The 15952-nt window shown below is 57.3% G+C and overlaps 2 protein-coding genes across 2 annotated transcripts; one reads left to right on the top strand and one right to left on the bottom strand.

The window, feature by feature from the left end:
- The first annotated feature begins 204 nt into the window (after positions 1-204).
- RNF126 (ring finger protein 126) lies at positions 205-9948 on the top strand. The gene is made up of 9 exons (XM_058040733.1): positions 205-290; positions 2656-2714; positions 4672-4735; positions 6307-6551; positions 7660-7728; positions 7812-7881; positions 8179-8272; positions 8778-8893; positions 9114-9948. The coding sequence occupies exons 1-9, from the start codon at positions 216-218 to the stop codon at positions 9264-9266; spliced, it is 945 nt and encodes a 314-aa protein (XP_057896716.1). The 5' UTR covers positions 205-215; the 3' UTR covers positions 9267-9948.
- Positions 9949-11999: 2051 nt separating this feature from the next.
- On the bottom strand, positions 12000-15896 carry FGF22 (fibroblast growth factor 22). Its single transcript, XM_058040734.1, has 3 exons — positions 15629-15896; positions 12746-12849; positions 12000-12551 (listed from the first exon to the last, which is right to left on the bottom strand). The coding sequence occupies exons 2-3, from the start codon at positions 12773-12775 to the stop codon at positions 12357-12359; spliced, it is 225 nt and encodes a 74-aa protein (XP_057896717.1). The 5' UTR covers positions 12776-12849; positions 15629-15896; the 3' UTR covers positions 12000-12356.
- Between the last annotated feature and the right edge of the window lie 56 nt (positions 15897-15952).

Genomic DNA, 15952 nt, shown 5'->3' with positions numbered 1-15952 from the left:
GGGATCCATCCCGCCACTTCCCTAGCCACGCCCATCTCCTTATATGGGCAAACCACGCCTATTATTTAACATTTAAAAGCCACGTCCTCGTTTAGCCACGCCCCCTCAGCACTTTTTTCCCCTCCGCGTTTCCGCCGCGCGCTGTCCCTTGTCCCCCCTCGGCCGCCGTCGGCGCCGCGGCGCGCGCGGGGGGCGGGGCCGGCGGGTAGGGGAAGATGGCGGAGGCGTCGCCGCAGCCGGGCCGGTTCTTCTGCCATTGCTGCTCGGCCGAGATCGCCCCGCGCCTGCCCGTGAGCGGAGCACCGGGGAGCGCCGCCGGGGAGGGCCGGGAGAGCGGGCAGGGCCGGCTGGCGGCTCCGAGGGGGCGGGCACGTGGGGGGCGAGGCCTGAGGGGCCCAGGGGGGCCTGAGCGGCCGGGGAGGCGGGGGCTGCCCTGAGGGGCTCCGCCCGTGGCTCCGCGGCTCGGGGGCGTTGAGAGGGGCTCGGTAGCGAGGGAACGGGGCTGCGGCGGTGGGAACGGGTCGAGGGGCGGCGGCGGCGCGGCGGGAGCGGCCCTCGGGCCCGGTGAGCCCGATGAGGGAGGCCCGAGGCGGTTCGAGCGCTCCGGGCGCCTCACGGGGAACCGGGCTGGGACGGGAGGCGGTCAGACAACAGCCCCGGTACCGGCTGTGACACCCCCGGCCCGAGCAGCCTGATGCCAGCCGGTACCCGTGAAGCAGCGCGGGGTGTGGGGGTTTTTCGGGGTTTTTCGGGGTTTGGGGTTTCTCCGTGCTCTTTCGAGAGGTTTAATGAACACCATAACAGCCCGGCCGTGGGGGCGGCTGGGGCGCAGGGAGGTGCACGGCAATACGTGGGTAGAAACGCTGTGTAGGCACCTGGGCAGGTGCTTGAATCACGCACCAAAACGCGGTGTGTGAGCGTGGAGCTTGCGCTGGTGTGGGTGGAAAAGGAGTGCGAGGATCTGCTGGATCAGTTGTGCCCCTGCTTGGCTTCCTGAGGTGTTCGGTGTGGTTTGGAGAGTGCTGCTGGTCTCTTTGTCCTGCCCCAAAAGCCATTGCTGGGCGCTGGCACTGAGCTTGAAAAGCCTGTGGGGACAAGCAGAGCTGTCCCTGCCGGGGGTGGCTGCTTTGGGACGTGTTTTTTGTCCTTTTGCCCTCTCCTTTGGGCCAGGGTGGGCCATGCTGGAGCTCCCAGCTGGTGTGGGAGAGTGAGGGCGAACTCACCGAGCTGTGGGGCCAGGAGGTGACACGGGAAATCTGGTTTTTATTTCTGTTCAAACAGCTGGTGCTGGGCTGTGCTCACAGCTGCTTGTGTGCACATCTGGCTGTGCCAGCTCAGGGTTTGGGGGCTCAGATCTGTGAGTTTAGGAGCTGGTTTTGGGCATTTAGGTTTCCTCTCAGGTTTCACTCCCCACCTGCAGGCGCAGTAACCAGCGCTGCCAAAGGAGGGACTCAAACAGCCCGAGAAACAACAAACTTTGACATTTGTGCTGTTCCAGCTGCAGAGGAATGTGCTGATCATAGAGACACACAGACACACTGCAGCTCCCTGGGCAGGGTGCTCAGGCCATGGCCACTCACCCTCGTGCCATGTGTGTCCCTCACCAGTTTGTGCCACAAATGGGGTTTTAATGGGCAGGGGGATTTCATGGGCTACAGCTCCCTGTGCTCACCCAGCAGAGCCTGATCTGATGTCAGTGGTGCAGAGATGGTTGTTCCATCTCAGTCCTGTGTGGGAGAAGGAGCAGCCACCTCTCCCAGGCTCCTCCTGTATCTCCCTGAGCAGACACAGCACGTTCAGGGGGTGCTCCAGGCTGTGCTCATTCCCTTGGGCCTTATCAGGGTTGGCTCTGGGGGCCAGAGGAGCGACCCCAAGGGCTTTATCAGCCTCAGCTCCTTGGGGGAATCCCTCAGTCTGGCTCAGGGCTGTGCCAGTTCCAGCACAGCAGCAAAAGGAAGTGGCAAACATTATTTTTAGAAGCTCTTAAATGCCTTCTGTGCTGAGCCTGGCTGTGCCAGCACAGGGGTTTGGGGTGGTGCGGGGCAAGGGATGGCATTGGCTCTGTGCTGCTTCTTGAAGTGAAGTGAAACAGTTCCATTTCAGGGTGTCCAGAGTCCTGGGCTGGTTGTAGAGGATAAATTCCTCCTCACTTAAAGCCCAGAAATGTGAGGAGGGGCTGCACACTCAGCCTGTGTGTGCTGGCACGCCCAGGGATGGTGACAGCTCTCTGTAGTGAGCTCTGGGTGTGACAGTGTGAGGTCCTGGCTACACAACAACTCAGAGTGTCCCTGTGAGCTGTGACCCTCAGGCTGTGTCAGTGACAGGGACCATTCAGCCTCCCTGAGCACCACCACCTCCCCAAACCCCTGCTGCCATTCCCACGTTGTGTCCTGCTCCTCAAACACGCAGCTGGGCCAAAGTTTGTGGCTTTGTTGTTTCACTTTCACTTCACTGGAGCTGCATCAGCTCTGTCTGTACTGGGGATTCATCAGCATCACCCTCATCGTGCTGAAGCTGAGCTCTGGAAGGGAAATGTTGGGCTTTGGGGTGTCTCTGGCTCTGGGGCTGTTGCATGTGCACCCTCCCACCCTGTCACAGCCTGCAGCTCTGGGCTGCCACCTCCTCCTCTCACCCAGTGTGTGTCTTCTCCTGCAGGACTACATCTGCCCACGGTGTGAGTCTGGTTTCATTGAAGAGCTTCCTGAGGAGCCAAGGTACTGTGCTGCTCCACTGAGCCCACGTTGCTTTGCTCCCTTCCTAGTTCAATGTTTGCTGTAAAATGCACTGTTTTATTGCTTCTGCCCCAGCTTTAGCTCATCTTTCCTCACTTTTGGAATCCAGTGCTTTGTTGGCAGAGTTTGCATCCACAGGCCAATCTGAGCAATGCTGAGGGGTGGAGCAGGAATGGTTTGATTTCAAACAAACATAAAGAAGTGTTAGGGAGGTTTTCTCTGTCCTGTGTGGTGGTTTTGACCTGATCAGAGCAGAGATAACCCCAGAGAGAGGGATCTGGAAATGGTGAGTGCTCCCTTCCCAGTTTAGAGGCAATGTTTGATGTAAAATGCACTGTTTTAGTGCTTCTGCCCCAGCTTTAGCTCATCTTTCCTCACTTTTGGAATCCAGTGCTTTGTTGGCACAGTTTGCATCCACAGGCCAATCTGAGCAATGCTGAGCATCCAATGTCTCTGCTGAGGGGTGGAGCAGGAATGGTTTGATTCCAAACAAACACAAAGAAGTGTTAGGGAGGTTTTCTCTGTCCTGTGTGGTGGCTCTGACCTGATCAGGGCAGAGATAACCCCAGACAGAGGTTTCTATTGCTTCTGCCCCAGCTTTAGCTCAGTTTTTCCTCACTTTTGGATTACAGTGCTTTATTGGCAGAGTTTGCATCCACAGGCCAATCTGAGCAATGCTGAGGGGTGGGACAGGAATGGTTTAATTTCAAACAAATATAAAGAAGTGCTAGGGAGGTTTTCTCTGTCCTGTGTGGTGGCTCTGACCTGATCAGAGCAGAGATAACCCCAGAGAGGTTTCTATTGCTTCTGCCCCAGCTTTAGCTCAGTTTTTCCTCACTTTTGGATTACTGTGCTTTGTTGGCACAATTTGTACCCACAGCCCAATCTGCCATGGCAATACTGAGCATCCAATGTCTCTGCTGAGGGGTGGGACAGGAATGGTTTAATTCCAAACAAACATAAAGAAGTGCTGGGGAGGTTTTCTCTGTCCTGTGTGGTGGCTCTGACCTGATCAGAGCAGAGATAACCCCAGACAGGGATCTGGGAACGGTGAGTGCATGAACACCTCAGTGTAAGCAGTGACTGTGTTGGGAATGAGCAGCAAAACGTTGTGGCTGAGACTTTGGACTCTGCCCTGGAGCAGTGAAGTCCATGTTTCTGTGCTGCTCTGCTGCCACTGGTGGCAGAAGCAGCAGGAATGTTTTAAAATGTTTCACTTTTGTTTGTGAGGCCCCAGCTGTGACTGGCAGTGCAGGGGCCGGGGGCAATGGGTGTTGCTGCCTAATGGTTGTGGTGCATGGCCTGGGGCTTCTGCACTGAGCAGGTGATGGTTGGTTTGATCACCAGCCCTGGAGCCAGAAAATCCATGCTGGCTGATCCTGACTGTTTTGGTGATTCCCTGTGACCTTGGGAGAGTCCCATATTTGCTGAATCTCCGTGGTTTCAGTGCCATGAACTTGGCTCTGAGCAGGAAATGTTCCTGCAGCTCTGAAAGCAGAAGTCTGACAAGAATTAGAGTTTTCCCAACATTCTGAGCTGTTTGGTTGTGTGCTTCTGCAGTAGAGGAGTTTCTTTGATTCAAGATTAGACTTCTGTGTCTCGGGGTCACAGAGATCAGCGTTTGTGCTTTAAGTCTTCCTGGTGCTCTGGAGGATTAGCTGGTGTGTTTGAGATGGATTGTTGGGCAAATCCTCACTTGACATCATGGTTCAGACACTTCTGTGAAGCCTGTGAGCTCTAATAGAGTATGGAGAAGTGGGTGAGGATGTGGGAAAAGGAAAGATTCAGGGAGGGAAAATTGATTGAGGCAATCAGAAAATCAGCAGCTGAGGGAGGACCAGGCTCTGTTGAGCTGCCTCTGCCCTGGGATGGGAGGGGGGGGCAGAAAAGCCTTGGAAGCTGCTGTGAGAAGATTACCAGTGCTCTTCATTCTCCACAGGAATGCTGACAATGAGACCAGCTCCTCCACGTCAGCCCCTGATCAGAGCAGACATCCTTTTGAGGTGAGCAAGTCCTTTCTCTCCTCCACCACCTTCTGCTTTGCTCTTGGATTGAATATTTTTCCAATAGTGCATCGTTTAAACATTTCCCAGCTCATGACAGAACTTGGAAAGGGGGAATTCATATCCTCCACATGCTGCTCCTGCAATCTCCACATCCCATATTTTTGCTGTGTGTGTTCCATGGGACCATCACTCAGCTGATTCCAGTTGTGAGGGGGCTCAGCAGGATTTGGGTGTGTTGCTATGCAGTAGCCTCAGCTTGGAAGCAGCAGTGACACACCGAAGAAAAACCAGGGAAATGTGATTATTTCTGCCTTTGTGTGCAGTTCCAGTGTCTGTTCCTCACTGAGCTGCTGCTGAGGGTGCTGATCCCAGTGTCACCCCAGGCTGTGACATCTGTGTGCCACCTCCTGCTTTTGGGGTCTGTTTGGGAGTGCTTTAGCTGGATGTGACATGGACTCTGCTTAGCAGTTTGTCCTCTAGTGGGAGAATATTCCCTGGTCATTGCCAGGTGTTGCAGAAATGTACTTGCTGTGAGGGGAAACAGAAGAGGACATCAGCCAGTGTGGAAGTGCATCCTATCAGGAATTGCCATTGTGTCAGGAATTGTCCCCTTATGAATCACTTTGATCCAAGCATCCCAGAACTTTTAGGGGCTGTGATTTGGAACTGACCTTCCCCTTTCACTACAAACTATTTACTCCAATCACTCATATTAGAGAAAATATTAGCACACATGTATTTACTCATAGACTTTGGAACTGCTGCTGCAGGTATGTCATGTTCCAGTTAGAAGTGGCCATGAAGAGCAATGTCAGAGTGAGATCAAACAACTTATGGGTGTTTATTGGAATAAGGCTCCCAATATTACCAGTTAGATTGTGCCTGGGCCAGTCTGACCCTCGCTGCTGGGCCAAAGGCAGCAACTGCGGTGTATCACCCCAGAGATACCTTGGCTTGCTGGAGATTGCAGCTGGGCACTGAACAAGTCCAGGCTTGTTAGGAACCCCGTTTACCTCAGGAGGAATAGCTTCAGGCGATGGTGAAGAGAAAAAGGAGAGGATTCTGCTGGAGGGTTTAATGTCCAGAGGTTTATTCCATGGTTACAGAGGTCTGAACGTGAGCAACTGCTCCAACAGAATCCCCCCGCATGGTCTGATGACCTTTTTAAGCTCAGGGACAGGGGGAGGGGACAGGTGAGCACCAACCAGGTGAGAGGGGCAGGGTCTCAGGGGAAGGTGACACCCAGACAGGCCAATGACCCCTGGGCCTGAGGGGCATCCTTTGAACTTGACCAACCACACGACGCCTTGCTGGAATGTTAAGCCTGATTGACAGGACTCACTCAGCATGGGGGCAAGGGGGAAGGGAGAGAGGCATAGGCACACCTGGGGAAGTGACCTGGAAGGCCAAAATGGGACATTACAGCACACCACAACAGGTGTTGGGTCAAGTGTGGCAGACTGCAGGGGCTGGGGTGGAGGTGGCCAGCAGCATCTTTGTCCTGTTCTGAATTTTACTGTCATTCCTGTTGTTACAATCTGTCCTCTGCATTCCCTCCCTCCCTCCAGAACGTGGATCAGCACTTGTTCACCTTGCCCCCGGGCTATGGCCAGTTTGCTTTCGGCTTCTTTGACGACAGCTTTGAGTTTCCCTTCGGGTCCAACGTGCAGCAGGCAGAGGACAACCGGGACTCGGAGAACCGGCGGGAGCGCGAGCACCAGTCCCGGCACCGCTACGGCGCCCGGCAGCCCCGCGCCCGCCTGGCCACGCGCCGGGCCTCGGGCAGGCACGAGGGAGTGCCCACGCTGGAAGGGTGAGGAACATTCTGGAACCTCAGGGGGGATCCTTGGTGTTCCTCACCTTTCCTCCTGGTTTGTTGGAGCGGCATCACAAAGATTTCCAGCGCTGCCGTGGGTGACGTCTGTGTGCCGCCTAAGCGTGTTGGCGGCTCCTGCTTTTGGGGTTTGTTTGGGGTGTTTTAGCTGAGTGGTGACATAGACTGTGCTTAGGAGCTTGTCCTCTAGTGGGAGAATATTCCCTGGTCATTGCCAGGTGTTGCAAAATTGTTGTACTTGAAGAGAACACCAGGCAGTGTGTAAGTGCATCTTGGGAGCCACTTGCCATTGTGTCAGGAATTGTCCCCTTATGAACAAGAAGCTCTTAAAAGAGAGCTCTTAAAAGTTTCAAATATTGAGACTTTATCAGTGGCTGATCACTCCCTAAGCTGCCATTGCAATTTCTGTAGGGTATTTTTGCCATCTGTGTCCCACCTGAGCCTGTTGGGATCTGTTTGGGGTTTTTTAGCTGAGTGGTGACATAGATTGTGCTTAGGAGCTTGTCCTCTAGTGGGAGAATATTCCATGGTCATTGCCAGGTGTTGCAAAATTGTTGTACTTGAAGAGAACAACAGGCACTGTTTGTGTAAGTGCATCTTGGGAGCCACTCACCATCATGTCAGGAATTGTCCCCTTATGAATCAAATATTGAGACTTTATCAGTGGCTGATCATTCCCTAAGCTGCCATTGCAATTGCTGTAGGGTATTTTTGCCATCTGTGTCCCACCTGAGCCTGTTGGGATCTGTTTGGGGTTTTTTAGCTAAGTGGTGACATAGACTGAGCTTAGGAGCTTGTCCTCTAGTGGGAGAATATTCCATGGTCATTGCCAGGTGTTGCAAAATTGTTGTACTTCTGTAAGGGGAAACAGAAGAGAACACCAGACAGTGTGGAAGTGCATCTTGGGAGCCACTCGCCATCATGTCAGGAATTTTCCCCTTATGAATCAAATATTGAAACTTTATCAGTGGCTGATCACTCTCTAAGCTGCCATTGGAATTGCTGTAGGTTATTTTTAATTGCCCCCAACAATGTGACAGCCAGCAAACTTTAATTCTTACACAATCCTGGTTTTCTTACCTTTCAGAATTATCCAGCAGCTGGTCAATGGAATTATTGCACCGACCACAATTCCAAACCTAGGCCTGGGCCCTTGGTGAGTTGGAGGATGTGCTGCTCTCTGTGACAGTGTCTCCTTGGTGCTCCAGGATGAACTCACTTGCTGTCCTTGCTCCTCAGGGGAGTCCTGCACTCAAATCCAATGGACTACGCCTGGGGTGCCAACGGCCTGGATGCGATTATCACACAGGTAAAACTGGGGTTCCCTGCAGCTCCATCCTCCTGTGCAGTGCTGCAGGAGGGGCAGCACCTCTGGGGGTGCAGGGAATGAGGGGCTGGGGGACTGAAATGGGAAAGGATCCGCAGTGGTCACTGCCAGGTGTTGTGAAATTGTTGTACTTGCTGTGAGGGGAAACAGAAAAGAACACCGGACAGTGCTTGTGTAAGTGCATCTAAGTCCAGGTGCCCTGGCTCAGGAAACGAGTGGATTCTGTGTGCTGCTGAGCTCACCTCTCTGTTCTGCCTGCCTGGCTGGTTGTTTTTCCAGTTACTGAATCAGTTTGAAAACACTGGACCGCCGCCAGCGGACAAAGAGAAGATCCAGGCCCTCCCCACCATACAGATCACACAGGAGCACGTAGGTACGTGTCTGCTCCATGGAGTTGTGCACTGGAAGCTCTCTGTAATACTTTCTTGAGACTTAAAATTTGTCTGTTTGTACCTTTGAGGCATAAAACATTTCAAAGCTGAAGGGGCTCTGTTACACTCACACAAAAAAAAGAACAATATAGGTTGGACGGATTTGCTCTGGGGAGGTTTTGAGAAGTTCAGTGTGGACAGAGATGGAAAAGCAGAAGGGAAAGGAAGGATGAGGCATAGCCTGGGCAGTGGGAAGTGGGGTGATGGTGTGAGGACTGCAGAGAACCAAGCATTCATCCTGACAGGAATGGTGTGGGGACTGCAGAGCTCCAAGCTTTCCTCCTGACAGGAATGGTGTGGGGACTGCAGAGCTCCAAGCGTTCCTCCTGACAGGAACAGAGCCATGCTAGGGAAGGGGAGAGGGATGACAAGTCCGGAGTCAGGGGCTTTGCACCTCGTTCTCTCCTCCTTTGCTCAGCTGGGCTTGGCTTTCTGTGTGCCATGCAGATTCCGGGTTGGAGTGCCCTGTGTGCAAGGAAGATTACACAGTCGGGGAGAACGTGCGGCAGTTACCGTGCAATCACCTGTTCCACGACGGCTGCATCGTCCCGTGGCTGGAGCAGGTGAGTGCCTGGGGCCTGCAGCACTGGGGGCTTTGTCTGCTCCTGCTCCCCTCTGTAAATATTTTCCTACCTCCACGATGAGGCCTGAGCACCTGTGGTCAGAGGATGGAGTGTCATCCCAGCCCATTCCTCGAGTGCTGCTCCCCTGTTGTGTTTCTAATCCCGTTTCCCCTATTTCTTGTTTTGTTTTTTTTTTTTTTTTTTTGTCTGCTCCCCAAAGCATGACACGTGTCCCGTCTGCCGGAAAAGTTTAAGTGGACAAAACACTGCCACAAACCCCCCAGGACTCACAGGGATGAACTTCTCGTCATCCTCCTCCTCCTCCTCTTCCTCCAGCTCACCAAGTAATGAAAACTCATCGAACAACTCATGAATCTTAACGCACCCTCTGTCCCCGGGGCCCTTCCACTGTTCCCCTTCCCTCCCTGGGCACCGCGAGCAGCCAAAGGGGCTTCCAGAGCAGAGCGAGGGGAGGGGACGAGGCAGGAGCAGTGCCCCCAGAATTTCCTTTTGATTTCTGAAGACACGGAGCCTCTGGGTCCTTCAGAGATGAGAAGCCTCAAGTTCTGTGATGAAAAAAAGGGGGGAAAAGAGCTCTGTCTGTCAATAAAAACATCCTCTTTGCGTGGACTTTACCCATTGCAGTGCGAGGCTGCTGCGCTCCCCGGCTGGGAACCCCGAGGTGCTGAGCGAGTGGTTGAATCCCGAATGGAAATGTTGTTTGTATGGGTTTGAATTTGAGATCCCTTTCTTTTTATTTCTTTTGCTCCTCCTCCCCCTTGGATACTATCTTTTTTTTCTGCTTTGGAGATTGACGTCTAAAATGGAAGTATAAGGATGCTGCCTCCCCCCCCCGCCCCAGGATCACCAGCTGGGGAGGACCAATAGCTGTCACTGAAACAGGAACTCTCAAGTAGACCCCGGGATCCTTCCCTGTCCCATCTCGAGTCCCTTTTATTTCTCTTTATAACCTCGCCCGCTGATACTCAACACTGAAAGGGGTTTTTATAATCTTAAATTATTACTGTTGTCAATAAATGGACATTTCAGCTCTGCGAGCCATTATGCATGATTTGAGGAAAGCTACAGGGTAAGCTCTGAGGCCACCAAGCTGTCCTGCCTTCGCCAGGGGCAGGCTGGGCCTCTCTGAGCCCTCCTGCGTGCTGGGAGTTGCTGTGGGAGCCACTGCCAGCCTGTGGATCACTGCACAGGTAGCCAAGGATCGCAGCTGGAATCATCCTCGCCTGGTGTTTTCTATTTTTTACACCTTTTTCCCCCCTTACAGTCCTGCCCCCCTCCTCACAGCTGGGGCAGGCTGTTCTGCTGGGCCGACACAGGACTGGGTGTGCAGCAGAACGAGGACCAGCAAATCTCATTGTGACTGAGTAATTACCAGGAAAACAACATTTTGGAGAGAAAAAAAAAAAAATGTATTGCAAAGCTACTTAAAATAGAGCTGATTAAAACAAGGAGAGAGAGAAAAAATATCCAGGTATGTTTGTGACTCAGTTTCTGTGACAGAGCTGGAGCTCGGAGAATGACAAGAATGTCACCAGAGAGGGCAGTGACTCCCTGCCATGTCCCTGCTTCCTGGGCCCTGAGGCATGAGAGGAGAAGCTCTCACCATCATCACTGGGAGCCCCTTCCCCTCACAGGGACTTGAGGTGGTCAGGAGGTTTCCTGGAGGGCTGGGGGTCTCTGATGGTGCCACATTTGGGACTGCTCTGTGCCAGCGGCCAGAGCAGCTAAGGGAGAAGCTGTCCCCATGGGAGAAGTGGGTGGAGGGTTTGGCAGTTTGGGGGTTCCCTGCCTCTCCCTCAGCTTTTGGGGCTGCTGGGGAAGGTGCTTGCTCCTGTAGAGCTTGGGTGTCTCTTCCAAAGCAGCATCACCCCATGGTCTGACTCCCTTCCATGAGCTTCCTGAGAAGAGAGGAACCTCCTTGGGTGTCTCTTCCAAAGCAGCATCACCCCATGGTCTGACTCCCTTCCATGAGCTTCCTGAGAAGAGATGAACCTCCTTGAGGAGAGGGAAGGATGGTTTGGTCTTTCTTGAGCCATTTCAGAGCACAAGAAGTTGGTTTGTTGGAGAAAGTGTCCCCAGCTGTGGGCCAGGGGCTGGCAGGGAGCGACTTGCCCGGACTGTTTTTCTTCCTCAGCTTGGCTGGGCAGTGTGGCGGCGCCTTTCATCTCCCAGGAGGGTTTATCTCAGGACTGGTGTGTCGGGGTTAATGGCTCATCCTCTGCCAGGGGTTGAGCCACAAGCCTGGGCTGCTGAGGTGGGTGGCAGCAAAGAAGGTCCCAGCTGAACCTGCACGTGTCCGTCGGCTGACCCCACACCGAGGAAAGGCTTTGCTGTTTAGTCACCAAAACAAGAAACCTGGAGAATCCTTCCCTCTCCCACTGTTTCAGCTGTGGCAGGGGCATCCTGGCTCCCCCAGGTGTTTGGGGATGGTTTCTCACGTGTGAGCAGCGCCCAGATGGGTTTCAAGTGGGCTGAGCAAAGTCCCGGGTGGGTGCATGGCAGGTGCTGCCCACCTAGCAGGGGCTCACCACAGTCAGCACATGGTTAATACAGAGCTGTTCCCTCTCAGACTCATTTGGAGCTGGTTGGGTCAGAAATGGAACGAGTTTGGTGGTTTTTGCTGGGGCCATTGCTCTGTCTGACGTGACAGTGACCGGGATGCTGGGCCTGGCCTGGTGCAGGGATGTGCCCTGGCCACACGCTGAGGTGCAGGAGCTGTTCCTGGCCATGCTGCCCTCCAGCTGAGGGGCTGCTCCTCACCACTGTCCACTGTCCCAGCTTGTTGGGGATGAGGATGCAGAGCTGGGCTGCAGGACTGGCTGTGGCCAGGGACAGCCCTGGAGCTGTGTCTGCCTGAGGATCTGAGCTGCCTCCTGCTCCCTCCTTTGTGCCACTGAAGCACCGTGGCTGTTCTCCTGCAGGGTGGGCGGGGGTCAGTGAAAAGCTGGATGTGGCAAAGGACCGGCTGGGCTCCCTGCCAGTGGCAGCAGTGACACTGGTGGCTGCAGCCACAACCACACGGGAGCCAATCCCTCCCATGCCAAGCCAAGTTCACCATCAAAGCTCCAAGACCTGCTCCTGTTCCATACCACCAACACAGCTTTAATTGCCATGGAAGCTCGGACACAGACAGCCTGCTGGAACATCCCAGCCCTGCAGAGATGCCATAAGCAGATTCTGGCCCCTGCTCCAGTCGTGTTGCCCACATCAGCCCTGTGCCAGGCTGTCCTGGTTTAGGGCAAATTTGGGAACACTGGGAGAACCACAGCCCTGCACGGCTGAGCCTGGAGCATCTACCTTCCACATCCCTCTGCCGTGCGTTAAAAATAAAGCAATAAATAGCAAAAAATAGATATGTACATAAATAAAATAACTTTTTTTGCTTGTTTTTTTTTTTTTCTTTCTTTCTTCCTACAGGACCGTCTGGAGCTGCCCACGGCGTTCAGCTGACGAGCATGGGGAGGAAGTGTGTGGAGAGGTGCTGCCGGCTTGTCCTGCCCCCTCTCTGTGGCCGGCCCTTGCTGTTGAGCGACAGGAACATGGGGCGGCCGCGGTGCCGCCAGCGCAGCGACGCGTACGTGTTGTAGCCGTTCTCCTCGATGCGCTCCGTGAACTTGCAGTTGGGGCTGAACTCCTTCTGGCAGGAGAGGGAAGGGGGTGAGGAGGGGGTGGCTCTGCTCAGCTGGAGCCCCTCGCACCCCCAAGAGCGAGGCAGGGCAGGACCCTGGCTCCTCCGTGGGTGCAGGTGAAGGAAAGCAGGAGCCTGTGGCGAGCCTGCCCTGAGCCTGTGACTCTGGAGCAGTCCCTGCCAGGAGGCAGCGTCCGACCTACCGAGCCGTAGAGCCTCCCGCGCTTGTTCATGGCCAGGTAGAAGCCGGTGTGCACCGCCCGGATGGCCACGACGCCGACACGAACCGACCGGATCTCGACGATGCCTGCGGGCCAGGGAAGCGCGGCGTGAGCCAGGGAGGGACAGGCGACCTTCCCTGCCCCTGCTGGCTCTGTGGGCACAGTGGCCTCCTTCTAGAGGGAGGGAGTTGCTGCAGCCCAAGCTGGGAGTGGGAGGAGGAACCTCTGATCCAAGCAAGGTTTGATCTTTACTCCTCTCCTCCCCAGGGTCCAGCCACTTCGCAGAAGCGGGAGCGATGCCAAGCACAGCCTCGTGTGTGTCCTGCCCTCCCTGGCAGCTCTGCCCGTTCATCCATCCCCAGCACGGTGCCCCGGGGCCCTGACCCGCCTCCCGCAGGGCCAAGTGGGCATGGGGGTGGCAGCGACAGCACTCATCCTGTTATTGTGGACAAAGGCACACAGCAGAGCTCTGTGGGGCAGGAATAAGCCTGCACAGTGCTGTCCATGGATGCCAAATTTCCTGGTGGAAAGTGAGGACGAGCAGCCCCATTCCCAGCGCTGTGAGCACTGAGGATGAGCCCAGGGGGCGGCCGTGAAGCCACAGCTGGGCTGGCGTGTGTGTGCCCCGACCGCCGAGCTCCGGCTCGGCCGCTAATGGGAAAGGCATGCGGTCAGACCAGCGGCTCTGGCACGGGGAAACACCCAGAGCATCATCGGGGCCTCTGGATTCCTGCACTGCCTCACGCCGGCCGGCCCCGAGCGCCGCTGCCCGCCAGGCACGGAGGGAAGGGGAGAAGGAATGTCCAGCGATGTGGGCAGGGCAGCAGAAAGCGCTGGAGCCGCAGCAGGATCGGCCACTGGGCACCACTGCAGGGCTGGACAGGGTGGGAGGGCACCCTGCAGCCTCTGGGCAAGGGGTTCTCATCAATCTCCTGGCATCGTTGGCATTCCCTGGGCATCACCTGCCTGCGGGAGGCTGGCAGTGGGCAGGGTGGATACAGCACCGGGGCAGCTCCCCCGGGCTTTGCAGCCCTGCTGCCACGGGAAGGACCGACAGGGCACTAACTGAATGTCTGTGAATCCATCCCACTTGATCACTGTGTGAAGCTGCTGCTATTTATAAGGACTTGTGCTTTTCTAAAAATAACCCCCTTCTGTTGCCAGCGCTCTACCGCCCTTTGTTTGCAGGTGCCTGCCCAGTACCTGGCCAGAGCCGGCTCCCAGTGCTCCCAGTCTCACTCAGCCCCAAAGGGGTCTCAGGGAGGATGGGGCAGATGCAGAGCTTGAGGTGGGGGAGTCCTTGAAGATCCCCTGCCACCCCAGAGCTGCCAGTGGGGCTGGTCCAGCAGCTTCTGCGAGGGCTGTGGAGCAGAGCCCAGCCCAGGCGCTCACAGATAAGCAGAGTGAGCCTCGTGTACAGCCCGGAGCTGCTCTGCCTGCCAGCTCCCATGGCCACACCATGGAGGGAACGTGTTGGGGTGCTTTGTGCTGGCACTGTGCCTGCTCGGGACTCCCGACAGCCTCCGACACCGCAGGAGGGTTCCCTGGGCTGGGCTGGGCTGGGCTGCCGTGTCCTGGGGCTGTGCTGGAGCAGGACATGGGCTGGGGGTGCTGCAGCCCTCCTGCCCCAAACCCCAACACCCTGTCAGGACATCTTTTCCAAGGTCCCCCTCCTTGTCCAGCTGCTGTCCTGCCAGCCTGCTGCCCCCATCCGTGTGCCAGGAGCTCAGACCCTGCACCCCGATGGGATACCTGGGCATTTGCAGCCCTGCCACATCCCTGGGGACCCTGTCCCTCTGCCCACCCGGCTGTCTCGAGTCCCAAGCTGCTCTGACAGGGATGTTCTGCTGTCCCACATCGGACAGATGCCCCATTCTGGGACCAGCATCACCGCAAAGCTTCCTGCATCCCCCCTCCTCCTCCTCCTCAGCCTTCATCCCCCGCAGTGTGTTAATGGGGGAACCATCAGATCCTCCAGCCCATGGGGAATGCAGGGCAGGGGGACACCGTGAACCGGCAGGACAAGATGGGACAAAGGACCCCCGAGAGACCCCCTGGAACCCCCCAGCCGCTGGTAGAGCACCGCCGGGTGCCCGGGTAGTGCCCGCCGGTGCCCGCGCCCCTCTTACGGCTCCTACAGGGCAGTGACGGGGGCAGCCGGTGCCGGTGGCGCTCCCGGAGCGCCGGGGGACAGCGGGGACAGCGGGGACCCGCCGCTCTGGCGCTCCCGGAGGAGCGGGCACTGAGATTTCCCCAGAGGGAAGAGCCGCGGGCTCTCCCCGGGCAGGGCATGGAGGGTCCCGTCACCGACCCGAGGCGGCTCCGCCGCAGCCCCAACACCGGCGGGATCGCGCCGTGGGCGGGGGGCGGCCCCAGATCCCGGCTCTCCCCCGTTCCCGTTCCCGTTCCCGGTCCCGTCCGCACTCACTGCCCGGCCGCTCCCTCCAGCGCGTTCCCTCCACGCCGCCGCCGCCGTCGATGCGCAGGAAGAAGCGGGTGGCGGAGAAAAGCCGCCGCCAGCGCACGTCGCCCTCCAGGTGCCCGTAGCTGCGGGGCGGCCGCCGGCCGGTCCCGGTGGCACTGCCCGCTCCCGGTCCCGGCCCCGCCAGCACGGCGAGAGCCCCGGCCAGGCAGGCGGCGATGGCGGCGGGGCCCCCGCGCCTCATGGCAGCGGGCGGCGGGCGACAGGCGGGCGACGGGCCATGGGCCATGGCCACGGCGGCGACCGGCGACCGGCCCCGACGGCGCGAGCGGCCGGGATGGGCGGCCGGGGCGGGGCGGTGGCGGCGAATGGGCGGGGCGGGGACCGGGGCGGTGCCTCCCATTCATAAATCGGCGCCCCGACGGCTGTCCCGGGTCACTTACTGCCCGCCGTCACTCGCCCACCACCGCGGGGACAGCACGGTCCGGTATCCGCCGTCTGCCGCGATGGGCGGGCTCGGGACGAGAGCCGCGGGGAGAGGCGGAGGGCGCGGGGCTGCTGTGGCTCAGCCCCTGCTGAGGGTGGCGTCCATCCGTAGCCCCACCTGAGATGCGCCGAGCTCGGGCCGGAGAGGCGCGGGTCAGCCGGGCTCCACCGTCTTCCCCGGCTCCGCCACCTCCGGGAGCCTCCGCCGCGTCCCGGGCTCCGCGCTCCTCCCGTCCCACCCCGTCGGGGCCGCCGCGGCCGCCAGGGGGCGCAGAGCGCGG

The sequence above is a fragment of the Melospiza georgiana genome, chromosome 26, assembly GCF_028018845.1.
Source record: "Melospiza georgiana isolate bMelGeo1 chromosome 26, bMelGeo1.pri, whole genome shotgun sequence".
Classification (NCBI taxonomy): domain Eukaryota; kingdom Metazoa; phylum Chordata; class Aves; order Passeriformes; family Passerellidae; genus Melospiza; species Melospiza georgiana.
The sequence above is the reverse complement of the archived record's forward strand: the minus strand, read 5'-3'. Positions and strand labels throughout refer to the sequence as shown.